Below are 22260 nucleotides of genomic sequence, written 5' to 3'. Positions count from 1 at the left end.
ATAAGTAATCACGAAATCGAATTCAGCGAAGAATAGTGCCCATCGGAGTTGACGGGATGATTGGGCCTTGGCTGGGGTGAATCAAGTTCTGAGGTTCGAGGATGATGACCATAAATGGCATAAAAGGGGCTTTGTCCGGTTCCTGAATGTACTGTGTTATTGTAAGCGTATTCGGCAATCCATAATATATTCTTCCAATTGCCCTCGGTCTGATGTAACATGCAACGTAGGTATTGTTCCAGAGTCTGGTTGGTCCTTTCCATCTGACCATCGGTTTGGGGATAGTGACTAGTAGATAATCTCACGTCGATTTGGGCTAGTTGACAACATTTCTTCCAGAATTGCGAAATGAATTGACTACCTCGATCTGACACCAATACAGAAGGAAATCCATGTATTCGAACAATGTTTTCGAGGAATTCCTTGGCCAAAATTGAAGTGGAAGGTAATCCCTTTAAAGGAATAAAGTGAGACATCTTGGAAAAAAGGTCAACAACTACTAGAATGGTGTTAAACACATTACATGGAGGTAGATCTGTAATAAAGTCTAGGGACAAAGTGTGCCAGGGTGTGGGCGGAACATCCAAAGTCTGTAAAAGACCGGCTGGTTTCTTCTTCTGACTTTTGTTTTGGGCGCAGATCCCACAAGACAACACAAAAGACTTTACGTCCTTTATGCCAGGTGGGCCACCAGAATTGTCTTTTAATTCTAGCTTCAGTCTTGGCAATACCTGGGTGTCCTCCCATCAAAGCATCATGGTAATTGGAGATTACCAGTTCTTGCAGTTCTTTGTGTGGTAAAAACAGACGCCCTTGATAGTGAGGTAACTCATTAATGACTGAATAATCTGGGCCCTTTTTTACCCAGTCTTGCAGGGCTGTTGGATCGAAAAGTTGTTGGATCTTAAAATGAATATCTTCCAAAGTCTGTAAAAGTAGTTACGCCAAGGATTCTTTGTCCTGGAATTATGGGTACTGGTTCTGGGTTCGAAAATGCTTCTCCCATTCCTATTCGGGATAAGGCATCTGCCTTACCATTCTTGCAACCAGGTTGATAAGTAATCACGAAATCGAATTCGGCGAAGAATAGTGCCCATCGGAGTTGACGGGATGATTGGGCCTTGGCTGTTTTTAAATACTGCAGGTTCCTGTGATCAGTGATTACTGTGATGATGTGCCTAGCGCCGAGAAGGTAATGTCTCCAAGCTTTGAAGGCGGATTTGATGGCTAACAATTCTTTATCGGTAACCGCATAGTTTAATTTGGGGGCCTAAAACTTTCTGGACCAAAAGGCTACAGGATGAAGTTGACCGGTTTCGGGATCCTTCTGGGACAGGACAGCTCCCATGGCTAAACTGGACGCATCTGTTTCGACTATGTATGGGAGTCCGGGTCATGGATGCTTCAAGACAGGTGCTGATGTGAATTTTGTCTTCAACTCTCGGAAGGCCCTTTCAGCCTCTTCGGTCCACAAGAAGCGTTTGTTTTTTCGCAAAAGTGCTGTGATGGGGTGTACGACCTGTGAGAAATCTGGAATAAATCTGCGGTAGAAATTAGCAAATCCGAGCATGCTTTGTACTCCTTTAATTGAATTGGGTGATGGCCATTTGAGGATTGCATCCACTTTTCGAGAGTCCATTCGGACTCCTTTTGGAGTCAAGATAAAACCTAGGAATTCTACTTCTGTGGTATGAAAAACGCATTTTTCCAGTTCCGCAAATAGCTTGTGCTGACGTAGTTTCTGAAGGACTGCTCGAACGTGCTCAACATGATCTGATTCTGAGGAAGAGTACACTAGAATATCGTCAATGTAAACGACTTCGCAAACATCGATGAGTTCACGAAGGACATCGTTCATAAAATACTGGAAGGCTGCTGGTGCATTGCACAACCCGAAGGGCATCACCTGATATTCGAACAGTCCGTATTTGGTGCGAAAGGCAGTCTTCTATTTGTCGTCCTTCTTTACACGTACCAAATGATACGCCCCTCTGAGATCTAATTTAGTGTAAATGCAAGCATCCTTTACCTGGTCTAATAACTCGGGGATCAAAGGCAATGGGTATCGGTTCTTCACAGTAATCTGATTTAATGCACGGTAGTCTATACATGTTCTAAGGTCACCTTCCTTTTTCGGTACGAAGAACAAAGCTGAGGAAACGGGGGACTTGGATGGACGAATTAAGCCATTAGCAAGGTATTGGTCTAAATATTGTCGTAGGTGCAGGTTTTCGGGTTCCGTGAGGGCATAGATCCTGCTGCATGGGGGTTGTGCACCGGGTATGAGGTCGATTTGACAATCGTATGATCTGTGTGGCGGTAAGGTATTTGCCTGTTCTTTTTGGAAAACGTCCTGGAATTCTTGGTATTCCTGAGGTAACTGCACGACTGGAGTAGTGACTGTGGCCAGGCCTTTGTTCAAGGGTTTTTTCGGGTAGCAGGTGTGTGCACAATCCGGGAAGGTTATTCTCTTCTCTCGCCAATCAATACAAGGATTATGTGTTTCTAACCAAGGTATCCCCAGTATTATTTGAAACTGTGGAGCTTTGATTAAATCAAACACAATAGTCTCTCGATGCCTGTCCTGACCCAGCAATGCCATCTCTATAGTGGAATGAGTTACAGGCCATGAGGCAATTTCAGTTCCATCGACTGTGGTGACGACATCCGGAGCGGTCTTTTTGCAGAGAGATAGGTTCATCCTAGAAGCCAATTTATGGTCCATATAGTTTCCTACGGCCCTGCTATCGACATATGCCCTTGCCGCGTGCATACGTGATGGAAGTCTTGGATAAATGAGGACCATTGTTATGATTAGATGCGAGGTATGAGTGTCCTTCTTCAAGCTCGGCAAGTGGACCTCTATGCTTGTCGGGCGTGGTCGTTTCCCGATTCAGGCTCTGTTTGATTTCTAAGAGCCACTCCGGCTACTTTCTTGGTTGGTTTAATAGGGCAATCCCTTAGAAAATGTCCTGAAGCCCCACAATAAAGGCACAATTGCATCTGTTGTCTTCTTTCTCTCTCTTTTTGCATTAGGGGTCCCTTAACCCCCCCCAATCTGCATGGGTTCTGATGGTTCAATTCCTTTGGAGGTAACATGTGGTTTGACCAGTACTCAATTCTCGAATTTAGCTCGATCAGCCTTTCGATTCTGAAGTCGGTGGTCTAACTGGACTACTAAGTCTATATATTCTGTGCAATCCTGAGGTGGGTTCACCACTTGGGCCAAAACATCTTTGAGTTCACCCCGAAGCCCACGATGAAATAAAGTAATTATTTTCTCCTCTGGCCAGCCGGTTTCCACCACTAACCTGTTGAAGGTTGCGATATAGGTTAGCAGATCCTGAGTGCCTTGTCGTAGGGATAAACGTTCGTTATCCAGGGCCTGACCCTGCGAATGTCTGGCAAATAGTTTTTCCATGCTCAATTGAAAACCTTGAAAATCCTGAAGAAGAGGGTCATCCTGGTTGACCAGCGGGATTGACCAATCTGCTGCGCTGCCACTAAGGTACGATAGTACAAAGGCTACTTTGGCTTGGTCGTTTGGGAAAGCTCCTGGTCTGCATAGAAAGTGCAAGCAGCACTGTTTCATGAACACGGCAAACCTTTTCGGGTCCCAAGCAAAACGTTCGGATGGAGCTAAAGGAATGCTCCTTGGTAGAACCACTTGCACAGGATTGCTCGAAGAGACAGGAGCTGGATTCCCTCCAAGTCCAGGTAGTGGTGTTTGGCCGGCTTGGCTTTGCAGCAGTTGTCTAGCAAGATCAGTGCGTTCCTTTGACAAAATAAGTTCTCTCCTGAGGGCATTAGTCTCTTGGCGTGCAGAGTGCACCTCTGCCCTAAGTTCCCCTAACAGTTGGGCTAGTTGGTCGGTTTCAGAGGTTTCCATAACGCCCGGGTGGGGATGTTTAGGTAGGCTTTGCATTCTGTTTCGCTCACCTGGTTCCCACAGGGGCGTAGATCGAACCCGGACAGCTGCAGCCTCCACCAACATGAAGCGTAGGGCAAAGATGACCGTCTGGACGGACCCCCTTAGTCTTGTAAGCTTGACTCGTAGAAGTATTCTCCTGTGGATGGAGAAAGGGATTTAGCCCCCTGGGTGTGAATGCAGACCCCCTCCCCTGCTCCCGCTCTCCCCACTTGCCACCTCTGATATTCCCAATCAGTGTCCTCACCTTATGTTTTTGATTGGTGAGCTCTCCATCCTGCGTGGCATGCAGGGGCGCGTAGATACCAGTTGCTTCACTGATTTTAGGTGCTGGAGTTCTGGACGATAATTGACTCCGGAGTTTGCCAAGATTAAAGAGTTCAAAATGTCCAATGTTCACTCTTGCACTCCTCTGTTGATTTGCGGCGACAAATCCTGTCTGTAGGTTGCTGGCGGTGTTCAGGTAAGAGTCTGTATCACCCAAACTATCCTGTAAAGTTGCGTGAGTTTAGCTCATTGTCTTTTCCTTCTTTCCTAGATGCGGCGTAGGAAGATGCAGCGTATTGTAGGATAAAGCCTGCGGTGATAATCAGGTGAGTCTCGTAATAAAAGTGATTTTCTTTTTAGTCTCTTTAGGCTCACCTTGCTATTTTCTTGTCTTTTACCCCAGATGTTGAAAATCACCGAAGAAAAGGACGGAGGCAGCGCCGAGTCGGAGATGCTGTGGGCTGGTGAAAATGGAGCGGCGCTGCAGCTGGAATACGACGCGTGCCGAAAGAATGTTCCTTCAGGCTCGGAGTGATGCAAGATCCGAAATCAGGTAAGGAATAGATTAAATCCGTAATCTAACCTCTTCTTCTATTTTCCTTTCTCTCCTAGGAGCTCCGTGTTCGAGACGGGCGTGGAAGAAAACTGGATGCAGGTTTGCAGGCACGGTGAGCGTTACACTGCTAAATGCAGACTAACGCAAAGCGTGTGTTGTAGATCGGGCGTGGTTTAAATAGCTTCTAAAGTAGTTCCAGGTAAGAAGACCCTAGAACCACACCTGAGTGAAAAGTAGTCCTTGTGGAAAAATAGTCCCTTCCAGGTCTCCCTTTGGCCTGGATGCATGTGCAGCATGGTCTGCCTGAGGTATGTGATGACTATGAGCCTGGCGCCTTAGGCGCCAGGACTGATTCCAACTATGAGCCTGGCGCCTAAGGCGCCAGGACTGAACCCAGATAGCCCCTAGCCGGGGCTTCTGAGGTTTAAACAAATGTCTGGATGCCTGCTTCCGGGGCGGATGGGCTTGGTCCAGCTGCCCGGGGGCAGGCATCATGACAGGCCAGTATTTCTAGTTATGACGTGAAGAGCCAGGTTTTGAGTAATAGGTGGTTTCTTGTGTTACGTATGTACTTTGGAAGGTCCTTCCAGGTTTTCGGGGCTTGGTGAGAGAAGGAGGATCCTCCAAGTTTTCTTTTGTTGTAGGGCTTTAGTTCCAGGCGGATGTCTATGTATAAAGATGTGTATATATATACTACAGGCTCATACCACCCATGTGGGTGCTGGAAGCACATTTTAAAGTAACACGCCCTTAAATGGCTCGTCGTTGTGAAATGGGTGAAAAAAAAGCATTTCTATCCCCGTTTGACAGATAAAAAAGCAAGTGGGATAGCAGCGGTTTATAAATAGAGTGACTAGACGTCCTGGTTTTCCCGAGACAGTCGCCCCCGTCCCAGGGTCCCAGGAGGTTTTTAATTTTATAACCCCCATCCCAAGATTGGAAGGGTGGGTGGCTACGGTCCCAGTTTTTGCCGGGACCCGATTTCGAAATCCCGAAATCGGGCCTGGCGCGACTCTTACTGCCCGTGAATGGGGGCATGAATGCTATTCACACACCCATTTGCTCCCCCTTCCCCTCCCCGGCTGCTCTCCTCAAATGAGAGGAGTGTGCCTGTGAGCACAACCCCCAGCTCCCTTGCAACACGCCAGCTACATAGAAGTAGGACTACAGTTTTATTTGCGTTTACTTTAGTCCTACTTCGATGTCTACGACCTGTCCCGTTTTCTGTTTTAATCTGGTCACCCTATTTATATAGCTGCTGCTCCACTTTAAAAAACATGCATGACAAAGTCTGAATTGACCCTGTCGTGCATTGCATATCCCGCTGTGCCTGTTCCAAACAGGCACATTCCAATGTGTTTGATTCATGCATATTTTAAAGCACATCCTGTTTGTGTCTGCGGGATGTATTTTAAAATTCACAGAATTGCATCCTGATTTGTGCAAATGTGCACACAAGGTGAACGAAGGATATTTGAATGCGAACATCTATGATGCGTATATATTCAAATGCCCAACTGCTTTTAAATGCGTGTTATGTGGATAGCTTGAAAATATGGAGTGGATTTTAACAGTTGATGACCGGACACGGGGAGCTCTCCATCCCACAAAATATAGTCAGTAGAAGTTGATAGGCAGCGTTAGTGGTGATCACCACACACCTTACAAATAACATAGCAGAGCCTGCCATAACATGGCATGGCAACATAGCATAGGATAACAATATAACATTGCACTAACAGCATAGCACAACATGGCACAACAGGACATAACATAACAATGCATAGCATAATGCAACAGCATAGATTGCAGTACAGTAGTGTAGCATAGCTGCACTGGCTTAACAAACAAAACATTGCATAGGATAACACAGCATAACAAACTTGCCATATTGCCTACATGTATTCGTGGCCCTGCCTTTGGCAGGTACTTTATAGTCCTGCTGCAAAAAGGACAACTTCGCACACAAAATTCCTAAAAACATATTTATTACCACTGGTTTTAAGGGTTTAGTTGTCAATGCTGGGTTTTAGCATACAGTCAGTGACTTTTGACTTATGACTTGGAGCACATCTCACCTGGTTGTTCCATTCCCTCTGCTTCCACTTTTTCTAGGTTTCGTGAAGGCGGCAATGCAACCTGGCTCCTGGCAGTGGGAGCCCCCCAATACACGGTGGGATCCAGGGCCTCCATCATCGGAAGTTACCCATCCCCATAGGCTGGTGGCAGAGAGTTCCGGAGGAGAGGTCTGGAAGCCTCAGCTGGACACTCGGGTCAGGAGCGATTCTGAACAGGTACGTGGGGCCCTAGGGCCACCTTGTTATCTTCTGGAGGGTCCAGAGCGCGTCAACACAGCATTGATGTGCCTTCCCATGCTGGGGGATCCTCCGATCACCGAGAACTGCCTGAGGCGAGGAGGCGGAGGTGTCCATCTTCTCACTGTGCTCTCTCTCCTTGATCATAGTGCTTGGGGGCATTAGGCATTGGGTAAAGAGGGAACATTGAAGGGTTAACCAGGGGCGGTCTGGCCTATAATGAAAGGAGGGGAAGGGATTCTGCATATTCAGGGTTTAGATAGAGGTGGCCTGGCCTGCAGGAAAGGAGGAAGGGGCTCTATTCAATGTTTAGGCAGAGGCAGCCTGGTCTATAATGAAAGGAGGAAGGGGCTTTGTATATCCTCTGTGTAGATAGAGGTGGTCTGGACTATGATGACCGGTGGAAGGGGCTCTATATTCAGGGTTTAGATAGAGGTGGTCTGGGCTATGATGAAAGGAGGAGGGAGCTCTATATATTCTCAGTGTAGATGGAGGTGGTCTGGGCTATGATGAAAGGAGGAGGGTGCTCTATATATTCTCAGTGTAGAGAGAGGTGGTCTGGGCTATGATGAAAGGAGGAGAGTGCTCTATATATTCTCAGTGTAGATAGAGGTGGTCTGGGCTATGATGAAAGGTGAAGGGGCTCTATATATTCAGTGTGTAGATAGGGGTGGTATGGGCTATAATGAAAGGAGGAAGGGACTCTATATATTCAGTGTGTAGATAGGGGTGGAATGGGCTATAATGAAAGGAGGAAGGGACTCTATATATTCAGTGTGTAGATAGGGGTGGTATGGGCTATAATGAAAGGAGGAGGGGGCTTTATATATTCAGGGTTTAGATAGGGGTGGTCTGGGCTATACTGAAAGGAGGAAGAGGCTCTATATATTCAGTGTGTAGATAGGGGTGGTATGGGCTATAATGAAAGGAGGAAGAGGCTCTATATATTCAGGGTTTAGATAGAGGTGGTCTGAGCTATAATGGAAAAGGGCGACTTTTTGTCAGGCTGTTTCTTATTAATAGGATAATTACTGAGGGGTATAGTCACTCACATGGGTATGCCCTGACATTTCCTGACATGTGACTGACCCCGCCCCCTCCCCCCACCGCATACAAGGAGTTATTTTGTTTTGGTTTTTCGGTAGAGCTCACATCCTTGCTGGCTGCTTTGGGGCACTAGCAGAGGAAAGCAGGATTAAGAGTTGGGAAAAACAGAAAGTACAGCAAGCAGTGTCTTGGAGGATGTCCAGTAAGGCTTTGGTCATGGGGACTATGAGTTTTCCGTCCTTTATCGCACTTTGCAAAGTCTACCTGAAGGAGGAATGGCAGTAGGAGGTTCTTCCATGCAGTAGAAACTTATGAATAGAAAGATCCCCGCGGGAAATATTCGTAGAGCTCCATGAGGAGGACAGGACAATTGGTAAAGGAGCAGCAGCTTTCAGCTAGGTGCATAGTAGTGCACTCCTCTGTTTACAAGGCAAAGGGTTTCAGTAAGACAGTGACGGCAATAAGGGGGAGAGGCACCCTACCTTCCTATTTATTATGATAACAAATCTGCATCTTCGATGGTGGGATGAGACATCCTAAATCTTAAAAGTTCCCAATAATGAGCAAACTCATCTGTGTTCTTGAGGATCTAGGATGGCATTGTACTGTTTTCTTTTGATATCACTACCAGTCCAACATGGCCACCAGAAATATTTCAATCATAGCGTATTGCATTATATCATGTTATGTTGTCTTATACCGGGACACCACTGGGGCTGTCTCCAGGCGCTCATGTGGCTCTGTAAGAAAGAGGGCGGGGTGTGTTAGTGAGGGGAGAATGATAGGATAGGTTCAGAGCCAGGGGAAACTGGCATCTGTGTGTGCTGTCTTGCGTGTGAATTGGTTGTGTGGCCTGGTTTGTTATGTCTGCAAGGGTAAGACTCAATGCATTGGTTTTGTATTAGTGTGTGTGTGTGTGTTTCATGTGCGGTTGGCTGGTAGTATAATCGTGCGCACTGGATTGTTGTATCCATAAGGGGAAGGTCCAGTGTCGTGTTTGTTGTATTAAGGAGAATGTTATGCTGGTGTGTGTTTTTGTACGTTTCTTGTGTAGTTTGATGGTGTTTATGGTTGTATGTACTGGCTTCTTCTGTCAGGGTAAGGTCCACACACTGGCATGCTTGTTGTGCGCTTATGTTAGTTAAGTTTGTTGTGTGTGTTTGTAGTTTTACTAGCCCATAGGCGTTGCATAGTACTTGTGAGTTATGCAGGAGGGGAGCAGGAGCAGGGTGGTTAGTATGTTGGTTACTCACAAAATACTTCCACGTATCTGATCAGAGCTCATCTAGCTGCAACGCAATGGTACCCTCCAAGTCTTCAAGCTGCGGCACACTGGCCGCGCCCTCCCCCTTTCTAAGCTCGGAGCGCTAGCTCCACCCACAAGTTTCTCTGAGTACAACACATTGGCTACTTCCATTAGTCCCTATATGCACAGCAAGAATTATTAGATACAATTGTGCTTCTTGGTGTTGTAAGATTAACAGCTAAAGTCACGTATGGCTAATCTTCACAAACCTTCTAGAAGGGGTGCGTGGCTAATCTACCCAATATATCTAAAGTGACGCAACAAGGTCTGCCCTGTGAGCATTCTTAGTTCATATCGCTACCAGTCCAACATGGCCACCAGAAAGGTTGCAGTCATGATCTTTTCATTTAATCAAATGTTAGCCTAACACGTCCATTATTATAGTTGCAAACACATGAATAGAATGTTGATATGAACCAAGAATAATTCTAGCTCAACGAGGGCACCATAATGGTTGCAAGTATGTGACATTCCTTTCTGCTCTAAAACTAGCCTAAGGTTGCCAAGATTGAAGGTATGAGCGCATCGCTTTGATAACGATAGGATGGTTTTGTTCTAAAATTAGTAAAATACAACAGAAGGTTATCCGTGGGGTGAAACGGGTCGGTTTCTCCTTCTGCGTCCTTACCACGGAAGAGAGAAGTTAAATCTATTTTCACAAGAACAATCTCATTTTATTATATTTGCACAGAGTCAACCGGAGTGCCGATTTTCGTATTTTGTGTCAGAATTGTCTTTAGGCCTTGCCCAAGTTCTAGGCTGCACCACCACCATACTCCATTATTGGGCGCATGGTGAAGGGGAGACACTGGTTGGCTTTGAATTTTGTGCTACAATAAAAGTGTTTCCCATCTTTTTGCTGTGGATGTAAGTGGTGTGTGACAGAATGATGAGATGACTGACCGCTGTGGGTGATCTGTTGACCCATCGATGAGGTCTAAAAGGTTTCTGGGATGGAGTAACTCCAAATGGCTACAGTTCAGAATAGATTATAACTCCATTCATTATAATTCTTTCAATTGCAGCAATGTATGTGGGCTCGGGGATAGTGCTCTGGTTTTCAGGGGTGGGCTTGGGATTTACCTCATGCAATTGGTGATATGTGGCATACGGCTGCCATCTTTAGGGCCTCTTGGCATTTTGGAACCCTCAGAAAATGGGCTGGGTTTGGAGAAGGAGAAGCAGTGTAAGATTGCTCTACTGTTGTTTTGGTGCATGCAGATGGCTTGGACCTGGGCTCTGTGTGAGAGAGGGTGAGAGGGTATGTGTATCAGAAGTGAGGTATTCTGCTCAGTTTGCTACTTAGAAGGTAGGTCTGCCGTGTGAGCAAGGATGGGTCGAGGGTTGTAGCAAGGCTTTGTATGACAAGGTGGTAGGAGAGTTATAAAGTGTGCATGGTGTTACTGGGTGCAGGGGTGCAGGGAAGGGAGGTACTAGCTGGTGTCACCTGCAGCGTGTGAGTATGTAGTTGTTTGGTGTATAAGGTGGAAAGTAGAATTCAGAGAAGGTTAGAGAGGGCCACAGACAATCAAGAAGCCACATATCACAAGGCGTCTTATTGCATATTGAGGCATTAAAAGGCATGGCAAGGCCTAAGAGGCACAGCAAAGCTTTAAAAGGCATAACACTCCCGAAAAGCCTCAACAAGAAAAGGCAACATAGCCTCCTCCCCACACTCCTACTACTGGCCTCTGCCAATGGCTGATTAAACTTTCTAATACTGCCAATGTCAAACTCTTCTTTCTCTATCTCTCTCTATTTTTGTCTCTCTTTTCCTACCCCCCTCTCTGTTCAATACATTGTACACCATGTGCTCCATGGATCATGACATTTAAGCCATGGGGGTTAAGATTGGAGACGTCTAAGGGATTGTTAAGGATAAATGCACATGTCAAGAGTTAATGGTTATATTTATTGGAGTTTAGCGTCTAAGGCTTGGTTTTGGGTTTAGGTTTTCCATTACGGCTTTGTGCCTAGAGGTTTACATTTAGGGGCTCTGACTTACCAGGTAGGATCTCAAGGGGTTCTCGTGTTAGTTAGGGGCGTGTTTCTGGATTTCAGGGATAAAATAAGATTTTCGAGTTTATGCTTAGTTCTTTAGGCTTATGAGACACAGGTTTTTGAGCTCTGTTTTAGAATTATTTAAAAGGTTTTGGCTCAGGCTTAATGGTTTGAATGTATGGGGTTTGTTTTAGGCTTTAGACACTAGGATGTTAGATCTTAGGTTGTATCTTTTGAGTTTAGAATTATACATTTCAATCCAGGGATTTAGGTTTACAATTATTATCCCGATACATTTCTACATGCATTTTTACGTAAGATGAAGGACTTAGGTGCTATTTGGATTTTTAGGTTTCGGCATGGAGGTTAGATTTATAGGTTTAGACAAGGGTCTAGTTTCAAGTTATGATATATAACAGTGCTTTATCCTGCGATTCCTGGATTGATGGTATGGAGGTCTTTTGATAAACGTATCCCTGTTATACGTGGCTATGTCAGGCACATTGCACCTGTCTTTTGCCCTTATGCACACCTTTTTCAGCCGCGGCATGCTTGTTATGTGCCCTACGGCATGCATGCCTACTACGTTTGTCTGCTGAGTCGAGACCAAAGTATGCACAGGGCGTGGTGGGTGTTGGTGGCGGTCTGCCATGATATGCTCAAGCCCCACACAAGTGCACAAAGAAGCTGGCAGGTAAGGGGGATATAGGGCAGTAACACCTACCAGGGTGTGTGTGTGAAATGGGGCCAGTGAGTTTGGATGCTGGAACCCCCCGAAGAGAGTGAGATGCATGTTTGTCCGTCCTCTGGTAGAGCCTGCTCCTTAATATGGAGCAGCCTAAGAAAGGCAGCCTTATTTCAGAGCAACCTTTAGCGGACATAGACCAGTCTTGTTATGTTATGTTATGTTGATTTATACCACACACCGCTACCATTTGCATGGTTTCCAGGTGCTCACGTTGCTCTGTAGGAAAGGTGATGGGGTGGTTTAGTGAGGGATGAGCGATAAACTAGAGGTTGTGCTCTTCTGTTGATGCTTGCAGAACCAGGAAAAACTGGCATATATGCAAGTCGGCTTTCTGAGTGTGCTTTGATTGTGTGCACTGGGGTTGTTGTGTCTGAAGGGGTAATGTTCAGTGTCTGGGTTTGTTCTTGTGGCAGATGTGTGGCTTGTGTGTTCGTGTTTCGTGTGCGGGATGGCTGGCCCAGTGGGCGTGTGTTGTACGTGGGAGGTATGCTGGAGAGGAGCAGGGGTGGTGAGTAGGTTGAGCGCAGCAGGATTTCAAGCAGTGGCAAAGTTCACAGGGCAGTTGGGATTTTCTTTTAATGTTCAATGCTCCCTCCTGAGGAACCAAATGAAATAATTTGGAGCAAGATAACCAACCCTAATGTTCAATGTTCCTGTCTGAGGAACCAAATGAAATAATTTGGAGAAACACATGTCGAGGGTTTGCCTAAATACAATGTGACCAATTGAAGTGACCTTAATGTGAAATCAATCAACTAAGTCTGCATTTTAACTAAAAGGACTTTCCATTATTTTGATGTGAATCAACATCCAGCTCAGTTTACTTTGAACCAAATTAAAAATATACTTTTTTCTTACTCAACCAGCTCAAGTCTCTCTTTGATTTTGAACCAACCATTCATCAATTGGAGGGCGCAGAATCTGTAAAGGTGTCTTCATTCAATTCAGTCATTAGTCTAGCTATTTGGGCTGGGGTTGACTCTAACCCAAAATTAATGACATATTCCAAACTATAAGCAACACCCACATTAATTTGAATTCAGTTGAGTTAACCCAATCAGTAGTCTGTCTTGAAAGAGTATACATAAGTATTCCTCTCAGGATTCGAAATTGATGGGAGCTGGGAGCTATTTAAGTCCTGCTCATAGCCTAGAAGAGCCTGCTTAGCTTAAAACCAACAGTTACCAGAAGCTACTTTTGGCTCCGCAGGCCAACTGATGCTGAACAAACCCAACTATGTGAATTTATTTCTGTGTATTTGGGACAGTCTATAAATAAACATTAGTTTATATCTATATGACATTTAAAGCATAAGGGGTCATAAATAATGGATACCAGTATATGCTTACATTTTATGTGGCACTAGCTCCTCGTTCCACCGTGGGAGCTACTGGTTACTGCCGAATACCCATGAGCTGCTGGCAGCTCCTATTTATCTAAATCTAATTTGGACTCTGAGAGCTCCTTTCAGGAAAGTCTATTTTCTATGGGCCACCTTTACCATCCTTTTCCCTCTCCCTAAACATCTGCTGCAAACACTTTTCCATTTCCATGACCAGAGTGTGTGTGTGTTCTCTCTCTCTCCTTCTCTCTCTCTCTCCTCTCTCTCTCTCTCTCTCTCTCTTTCTCTCTCGTTCTCTGCAACCAACTAGAGCCAACAAGAACAAAATACCTAGATCCGATTGTGAACAATAGTTGCATAAAAGATACAAACATATAGTGGCTCAAATTATGCGAAACTGAAAACCCGAAACCAATCTTCGCACTGAAAAAAATGCTATAGATTTTTCAGACAGAAACATGGGACACAATGATCCCAGAACAGATTTGACAAACTTTATGAAATATAAATGGCTGCTTAAACATCGGCAGAAAAACTCAACAGAATTTACCAATATTTAATCTATGAACTGTTTTATTATTTTTACATGTCACAAGTGCAAGCTTGTCGTGTTTAACGTTGGCAAAGTTTTGAAACAAACCACATGCTAGTAAATAAAAAATGTAAAGGGTTCTCTGGTTATAGGATGTATGTAGGAAATTAAAGTTGGTGTTTTGGGGCTGTTATCGAAGACACCTTGGTTTTTTTCTTTGTGCATGACTGAGCTGTTCATCCGGGGTTCTGCTGCAGGGTTCTCTGCCATGGGCCCTAAGTGAAGTAGTTGTTTAAAAAAAACGACTACTTAAAAGATTGATTTAGAAAGACCGCACAGTGACCGCAGGGAGCGGTCTTTCTAAAACGAACTGTCATGCCCCTGCCGCACATGAGTGCGCGCAGGGGCTGACAAGAACTCCAGGACCCAGAGGCAGCGTCGAGGGAGAGGAGGTACGTTTTTGTGTGCGTGTATGTTTGTGTGTGTTGTGTGTTTTTTTGTTTGACTGGGGATAGGGAGAGTCTTGGGTGGGGAGGGGGGTCGCAGGGGCTGATTTTGGGTTAATCCCGCCAGAGTTGGAGGGGTGTTGGGATTGGCGGGGGTGTGTAGCTTTTTTATTGGTCATCTAAAATCAGCCCCAAAAATGTGCCTTTTAGTTAGGCGACCTATAAAAAATCGAAAACATCACATAGAACCCTGCCATGAGCTGCAGGGTTTCCATTTAGTGTCGTTGTCAAGGAAATAAAGGGTCTTAGACAGAGTTTTTGCCCATCATTGAGTTGGCAGTTCTCTGTCCAAGCTCCAATTTCCTCCCCTTTATCATCCAGGAGGTGGATTTGACTCACCCATCAGGAGAATGGCGGTCACTCCAGTGCATCGAGCGTGGAGGCGTGCAAATAGTAAGCTAGTTCAGGGTGTTCTCTTTTATGTTATTCCTGTATTGAATGGCGATTGCTGTACTGTAACTGCGATATGTTATCGCGCTATTTCATCGAGTGGCCCACCCAATGCCAGCTTGATAGGATTTGTTGCAGTGGTTTCAAAGCCTTAAAATAAAAAAAAACGTTGGTTTCGCCAAGTCAGATGCCTCAGCAACTTTTAGCAGTGTCTTATTTCCTTTATTATGTTTGAATCTGCCCAAAATAGCAAGTTAAAGCACAAACATTGCTATCAGTTACCACACTGGTGGGGTTAGGGGTAGGAGCCCATACACCATGGAACCACACCAAGCCCCTTTTTGAGAACTAGGTGTCTTAACCAAGTCCTAACCTAGGCCTTGGGGCTCTCAGTAGGGATGTCCTGTTATAACAGGTGCCAAGATGGACTTTTATTAGGAAGATGGCGTGCATTGCTTTTATGAAGGCGGTGCACATAACAGAAGCTTATATCCTAGAGTGCAAAGGAGTGGGGAAGAGCAGGGAGAACCTGCTAAAGACCTATCAAAGACATAAAAGCAAGAACGTGTTTAGGAATTGAAATGGGTTTGAAAAAAAGGAAAGGGGTCACCCACTGCTTTGGACTAAAATACAGGATGGCGGGTTGTAAAATGTTTCTTTTTAGGTATAAAGCCTGCTTCAAGAATGGCAGCGTGGTCTCCAAAGCCATTGATGGGCATTTGTTATATTCGAAGGTACTGCTGCCAAATACCCAAGGTTACTATAAAGGAAATGAGCCAAGGAGCAAGATAAGGCAAAATAATAATGTAAAAAGAGTCCAGGGCACAAGAAGGAAGGTTTGTCTGTCAGATATCGGATGGCCCAGCTAAAGGATGAACTGAATACTCTGAACACTAATCAATAGAATGCCATGGCACGTGTGCTTACATTCCATTTGGCCAATGGCAAACACAGCCTGAATGGACCAAGCAGTCATTTCTTGCCAGGGGCCAACAGGTGGGAGGGACCCTTTAGCACCTTGCCTGTTTTTTGGGAACATTTGTATATGTCGTATATGTCATATAGGAACATGCTTTGGGTGTGTTCTTTGCCAGTGGCCTTCTAGGTATAAGAAGTAACATTGGCATGGTAGCTGCAGAGCACTAAATATTTTGTTGAATACGTATTATTTAATCCAGTTTGAGATTTGTTATGTATATATAATGTGCCATAAGTAAGGCATTAACTTTTGCTAGTACATATTTAGTGTGCATGACTGCACAATGGCAAGTGATGGCAGCCTCTTGGTCTTTGAGACTGCATCTGGGCATATGCTAAGTACAGCCATAATAGGATACTTAAACCTGAGCCAGCAAGTCTACACCTGGCATATTTTGCCAGTATCTGGGCATGCATGGCTGCACCTGGGCACACAAGGCTGCATCTGGACATACAATGCTGTAGCACAACAAATAGGTTTGCACCTACCATATGATGATATGATATAATATGATGAGTCCTTTATAACGCGCCTGTACACAGGTTTTTCTAGGCGCGACAATACAAGGTAGGGAGACATATGGAGGATGAAACAAACAATCTTACTAGGCCTGTGTCATTCAGTGGCAGAGGGCAGAGAGTAGAGGAAGGCAGGTTGGGATAGAGGCTGTTGCAGTAGTCCAGCCTACAGAGAACCAGGGCTCTGGAGATGTTGAGCTTCTGGGGGAAAAGTGAGAAAAGGAAGAATACCTCTGAGGACGTGCAGCTGACAGTGGGACTTCTTCAGGAGGTCCGCGATGTGAGGGGAGAAGCAGAGAGTGGAGTCAAAGATGTTCCCAATGATTTTTGACTGACAGGAAGGCGCAGGGAGAAGACCCAAGGAGTGGGCCAGAGTGAAAGAGGGGAAGCTGGAGTAGAGGTCCCACTGAGGAGGATCTCTGTCTTGCTGGCATTGAGGCAGAGATCGTTGTAGGTGCACCATTCCTGAATCGCGGATAGACAGTCAGGAATGAGCAAGAGAGGAGAGGGGGCAGAGGGATGCCTGAAGGAGAGGTGAGTGTCATCCTGATAACCATGAAAATTAGAGTAGATGGTAGAGATGTGGCAGGCCAAAGGAGCCACATAGAGGTTGAAAAGCCAAGGGGAGAGGTTGGAGCCCTGGGGAACACTGCATGTTGTGTTATGTTATTTTGCACTTATATAGCGCCTTATATACCATTGGTATGGCCTGAAGGCGCTGGTAGGTTGAACGCCCTTGGGAAGCGAAGTTCAGGTCGATAGAGAGGGTAGGGAGAGTCAACGGTGCGTGTGCGCACCGGATATGTGTGCAGCTGGTGCGGTATTCGTGAAGTAGCTGCTTCATAGCGGTAGGTGTGGTGGTTGAGATCAGGGGTATGTGTTCGTTCTGGCAGGATTTATCCAGAGCGACTGTGGCTGCGTTAGGCCTGAGGAGAACGCCTGGCTGGGGGGTGTGTAACCAGCAGTGTTTACTTAGAGTGATGTGGAGTGAACGGGAGGTGTTGGTATGAGAACAGTTATACCGAATGGTGTCATAGCATCTCTGTGTTCTAGTTGGGTGGTGGTGTAAAGAAGAGAGTAAGCGTGGGGTGTGATATGATGAGTTACATGCTCATGCACTCCTCCACTATGTGTACTCATCTGTTCTTTGCACTCGTGCTTTCCACGCATTCAACTCGACCGCTCCCGCACTCATTCGCTCGCTTCACTCGTCCGCTCTCCGCGCTAAACAGTTCCTCGTACTCATCCGGTCATGGTACTCATCCGCTCCCCGTACTCATCCGCTCACCGTACTCATCTGCTCCCCGTACTCATCCGCTCAATGCACTAGTGCTTCCACGCATCCAACATTAATATGCACTCATCAGCCCCTTAGAGTCATTTGCTAATACGCAGTAATCTTGTTCTACAAGTTCATTTGCTCTCTACACTCATCCGCTCTATAGCCTCATCCGCTCTATAGCCTCATCCGCTCTGTAGCCTCATCCGCTCTATAACCTCGTCCGCTCTATAACCTCATCCTCTCTATAACCTCATCCGCTCTACAACCTCATCCGCTCTACACGCTCATCCGGTCTACACGCTCATCCACTCTACACGCTCATCCACTCTACACGCTCCTCCACTCTACACGCTCATCCTCACTACACGTTCATCCACTCTACACGTTCATCCACTCTACACGCTCATCCACTCTACCTGCTCATCCACTCTACCTGCTCATCCACTCTACCTGCTCATCCACTCTACCTGCTCATCCACTCTACCTGCTCATCCCCTCGACACGCTCCTCCACTCTACACGCTCCTCCACTCTACACGCTCCTCCACTCTACACGCTCCTCCACTCTACACGCTCCTCCCCTCCACACGCTCCTCCCCTCCACACGCTCCTCCCCTCTACACGCTCTTCCCCTCTACACGCTCCTCCACTCTACACGCTCCTCCACTCTGCACGCTCCTCACCTCCACACGCTCCTCCCCTCTACACGCTCCTCCCCTCTACACGCTCCTCCACTCTGCACGCTCATACGTTCTGTATAATCATCAGTTTTGCATTGGCTTCTCTGTATTTATGTCCTCATCCGCCATACGCGTTCGTCCAATCTACATACCCAACCATTCTACATGTTCATTCGCTTGACATGTTCATCCATTCTATACCCTCATCCGATCTACATACTCATTCGATTTAGACACTCATTCTATCTACGTAGTCATCTGTCTTCCACTCATGCATTCTTCCACTCGGTGGATTCAACTGTTTACACTCAACCATTCCAAACGCTTAGTTGCTTACTATGTTCATCCATTCTATACATTTATCTGATGTAAATACTAATTCGATTTACACACTTATTCAATCTATGTAGTCATCTGTTCTTCCACTCATGCATTCTTCGGTTCAACATGCTTCATCCATTCTAACTATTTCATCGACGCCATTCACTTCGTTCCCTTCTCATGCATTAAGTGCATTTCTGCAGTTTATGTCTACTTACTGTTTCCCTATGATTTATTCTTATTATCCACTTCTCTGTTTTGATCTACTTTACTCGTTTAATTCCGTTTGACTTTCTAGTTTATATTAGGGGTTATTAGCTGTCAATTTCTCGCCTCAGGTAGTTTGTTGGGTTGGTTTCGTTGAGACGCTGTTTGTCAGTTTAGGTTAGTTTGGTTACCGGTTGGTTTTAGGGGAAGAGCCAGGTTTTCAGCAGTTTGAGGAAAGATGTTAAATCCTCGGTTTGGCGGATGTGGGGTGGGAGTGAGTTCCACAGGGTGGGGGCTAAGGCTGAGAATGATGATCCGCCTTATCTGACTGGGTTTGTCTTAGGTATGACTAGGAGGCCGGCTGAGCTTGATTTTAGGGTGCGAGGGGGGTGATAGGGTTTTATTTTGTTTTAGAGATATTGAGGACCAGTTTTATGCAGTGCTCGATGGGAGATGCATAAGGTTTTGAAAGTCACCCTTCGGGCTACTGGAAGCCAGTGCAGCGTCTTAAGGGCTGGGGAGATGTGGTCTCTTTGGCCGAGCGCAAGTAGCAGTTTTTGCTGCCGCATTTTGTGCCCTTTGGAGTTTATTCAGTTGGTACGCGTGGATTCCGAGGTATAGGGGGTTTGCATAGTCCGTTCTTGACATAACGATTGATTGGACCGCGGAGAGTCTGTTAGGAAAGGAGAGATATGGAAAGATGCATCTAAGGGTTTTAAGGTGGTAGTGGCAGGATTTTGAGACGTTGTTGACTTGGCGCGAGAGTGTTAGGTCAGAGTCAAGGATGTATCCAAGATATTTCACTGATTTGCAGGGGGTCGGTGAGCTGCCCATGGCGGGTGGCCAGGGTGGTGGTTGTGGAAAAAGCTTGGAGTTGCCACATACCATGATTTCCATTTTGGAGGGGTTTAACAAGAGGTGATTTGGGTCATCCAGAGTTCTATGCCGAGGAGGCAGGAGGCCAGGTCAGGTCGGGAGTTGGGATTTGAGTTCATTAGTTTTAGAATTAGTTGAGTGTCATCAGCGTAGTTGTAACACAGGATGTTGTGTGAACGAACTATTGGAGGGAGGTTGATCAAGTAGAGATTGAACAGGAGGGCAGATAGGCATGCTCCTTGTGGGACTCCCGTGTCGACAGGTCGGGCTTGGGAGGTATAGTTGGAGAGTATCGTTATTTGGTACCTATCTTTGAGGAATGAAGCTATCCATTTAAGAGCGGTTCCACAAATTCCTAGGGAGTGGAGGCGGTCTAGGAGGATTGAGTAATTGATTGTGTCAAAGGCGGCGGATAGGTCAAGACGGATTAGTGCCGCGCATCCCGGGGAGTCTGCCGTCATTTTGAGGTCATCCCAGATTGAGGTTAGGGTGGTTTCGGTTCCGTGACGGGCTCTGAAACCTGATTGTGCAGGGTATAGGAGATTGTTGGCTTTGACAAAGGCATTTAGTTGGGAGTAGGCGGCCCGGTCAATGAGTTTTGCAAGGAATCTGGTGTTTGAGATGGGGCAGTAGTTTTTGGGCTGGAGAGGGTCGAAGGAAGGTTTTTTAATTAGTGGTTTGACATGAACCGTTTTGAATGCGTTGGGAAAGATACCAGACGAAAGGGAGGTATTTATGACGGATCTTGCGTGTTCTCATGCGCAGGTGGAAGCCGAAGATTTCTTTGAGGGTTGTGGCCAGGCAAGGGTCCAGCTGGGAGCCAGATGGTTTGCGGGCAGATAGAAGTTTGAGAGAAAGGTGCTGGAGAGAAAGGACCCCAGTTGGACCTGAGAGGGACAGTCCAGGAGGAAGGAAGTCAACCAGGCGGGTGCTTGATCCATGATGCCCAGGTTCTCCCTGAGGCGATTGATCAGGATGGCATGGTTGACCATATCGAAGGCAGAGGAAAGATCAAGGAGGATGAGGACAGAAGGAAGGTTAGAATCAAGATTAGTGAGCAGTTCTTCATGGGTGTTCAGGAGAGCAGTTTCAGTGCCTCTGACTGCTCTGAAGCCAGACTGATGGTCATGGAGGCAACCAACAGATTCACTGTGGAGAGTAAGCTGGAAGATGGCGAGCTTTTCCATGAGTTTGCCCAAGAAAGGAGTGATAGAGATCGGGCGGTTGTTTGCTGGACAGGAGGGATCAGCGGATGGTTTCTTCGGGAGGGCATGCACAAGGGAGTGCTTAAGGGGGAGGGGAAAGTTCCAGTGGCAAAATAATGATTGCAGAAATCCGCCAAGACTGGAGCAAGGGTGTCAATGTGCTCCTTGGTGGTTTTGGAACAGGGGAGCACCTGCTTGGATGACACTTTCATAGATCAGACTTTTCTAGAAACACCATCAGGAGTGATCACAGAAAAAGAGAAGGGAGGAGGAGAGGGACAGGTAGCCAGAAGAGGGCCAGGAGAGGTAGAGGTAGAGCAGTAGGGAGAGGAAAGAGAGGCAGAGAGAGAGGACAGGATGTCCTGGGTTTTAGTAGAGAAGTGTGAGGCCAGAGCTGTGCAGAGGGCCTGGGAGGGAACAGGAGAGGTGCAGACTGCAGCAAGGTTGGCCAGCTCCTTGCAGATTTTGAAGAGTTTGGCTGTGTTGTTAGAGGCCCCAGGGACCCAGGCTTGGATGTAGGCTCTCTTCTTGGACAGTACAGAGAGTCTGTATTGCCTTTGGAGCAGGCGACAGGCAAGTTTTTCAGAGGATGTGCCAGATGCCCTCCACTTCCTCTCAGCCACCGTACAATTGCGTTTTAGGGTGGCAAGGTTGGAGTCATACCAAGAGTTGCACTTGGAGGTAGTCATCAGGTGGATTCTCATGACAGGGGCAAGGATGTCCAGAGTGTTGGTGATAGAAAGATCCAGGCTTGAAAGAGCTGTGTCAGAGTGTGAGTCAGCCGCAGGAGTAGGAGGAGGAGAGAAAGTAGTAGCAGAGGCCTCCACTGACACACGCTTCATGGGCCGGATGACCATAACGGTTGATGGCAGTGCTGCGGTAGGTTTCACCTGAGGGACAGAGAGTGTCAGGTGGGAGGAGAGCAGAAAGTGGTCAGTCCAAGAGAGAGGAGTGGTGAGAGGGGGCTGTCAGAGGAGATGAGGAGACATCCAAGGTGTGCCCAGCAGAGGTTGTCGGGCCAGAGGGTAGAATAAAAAGAGAGTGTTGCAGAGATTGTGCCGAGGAGGGATTGGAAGCATCCAGATGGATGTTGAGGTCTCCAAGTAGGAGAAGTTGAGAGGTAGAGGCAAGGAGAAAAGATGAGAGGTCAGCCCATTCAGAGAGGAAGAGGGCGACCTTGTCAGGTGGCCTGTAGATGGTGGCCACAGTTAGGGAGAGGCCAGGAGAGAGAGAGCGAGCAAACCCACATTCATAG

At 46.4% G+C, this 22260-nt stretch overlaps 1 protein-coding gene across 1 annotated transcript in view; it reads left to right on the top strand.

The window, feature by feature from the left end:
• The window catches only part of ADAM11 (ADAM metallopeptidase domain 11), a 345706-nt gene that overhangs the window by 21912 nt on the left and 301534 nt on the right, over positions 1–22260 (top strand). The window contains exon 2 of the mRNA XM_069634268.1: positions 6867–7045. Coding sequence (XP_069490369.1) covers positions 6867–7045 — 179 coding nt within the window. The remainder of the gene's footprint in view (positions 1–6866; positions 7046–22260) is intronic.

This window comes from Ambystoma mexicanum, chromosome 13 (assembly GCF_040938575.1).
Source record: "Ambystoma mexicanum isolate Mex_15411 chromosome 13, UKY_AmexF1_1, whole genome shotgun sequence".
NCBI lineage: Eukaryota > Metazoa > Chordata > Amphibia > Caudata > Ambystomatidae > Ambystoma > Ambystoma mexicanum.
Note: the sequence above shows the minus strand (reverse complement) of the source record. Positions and strands in the feature narration are given on the sequence as shown.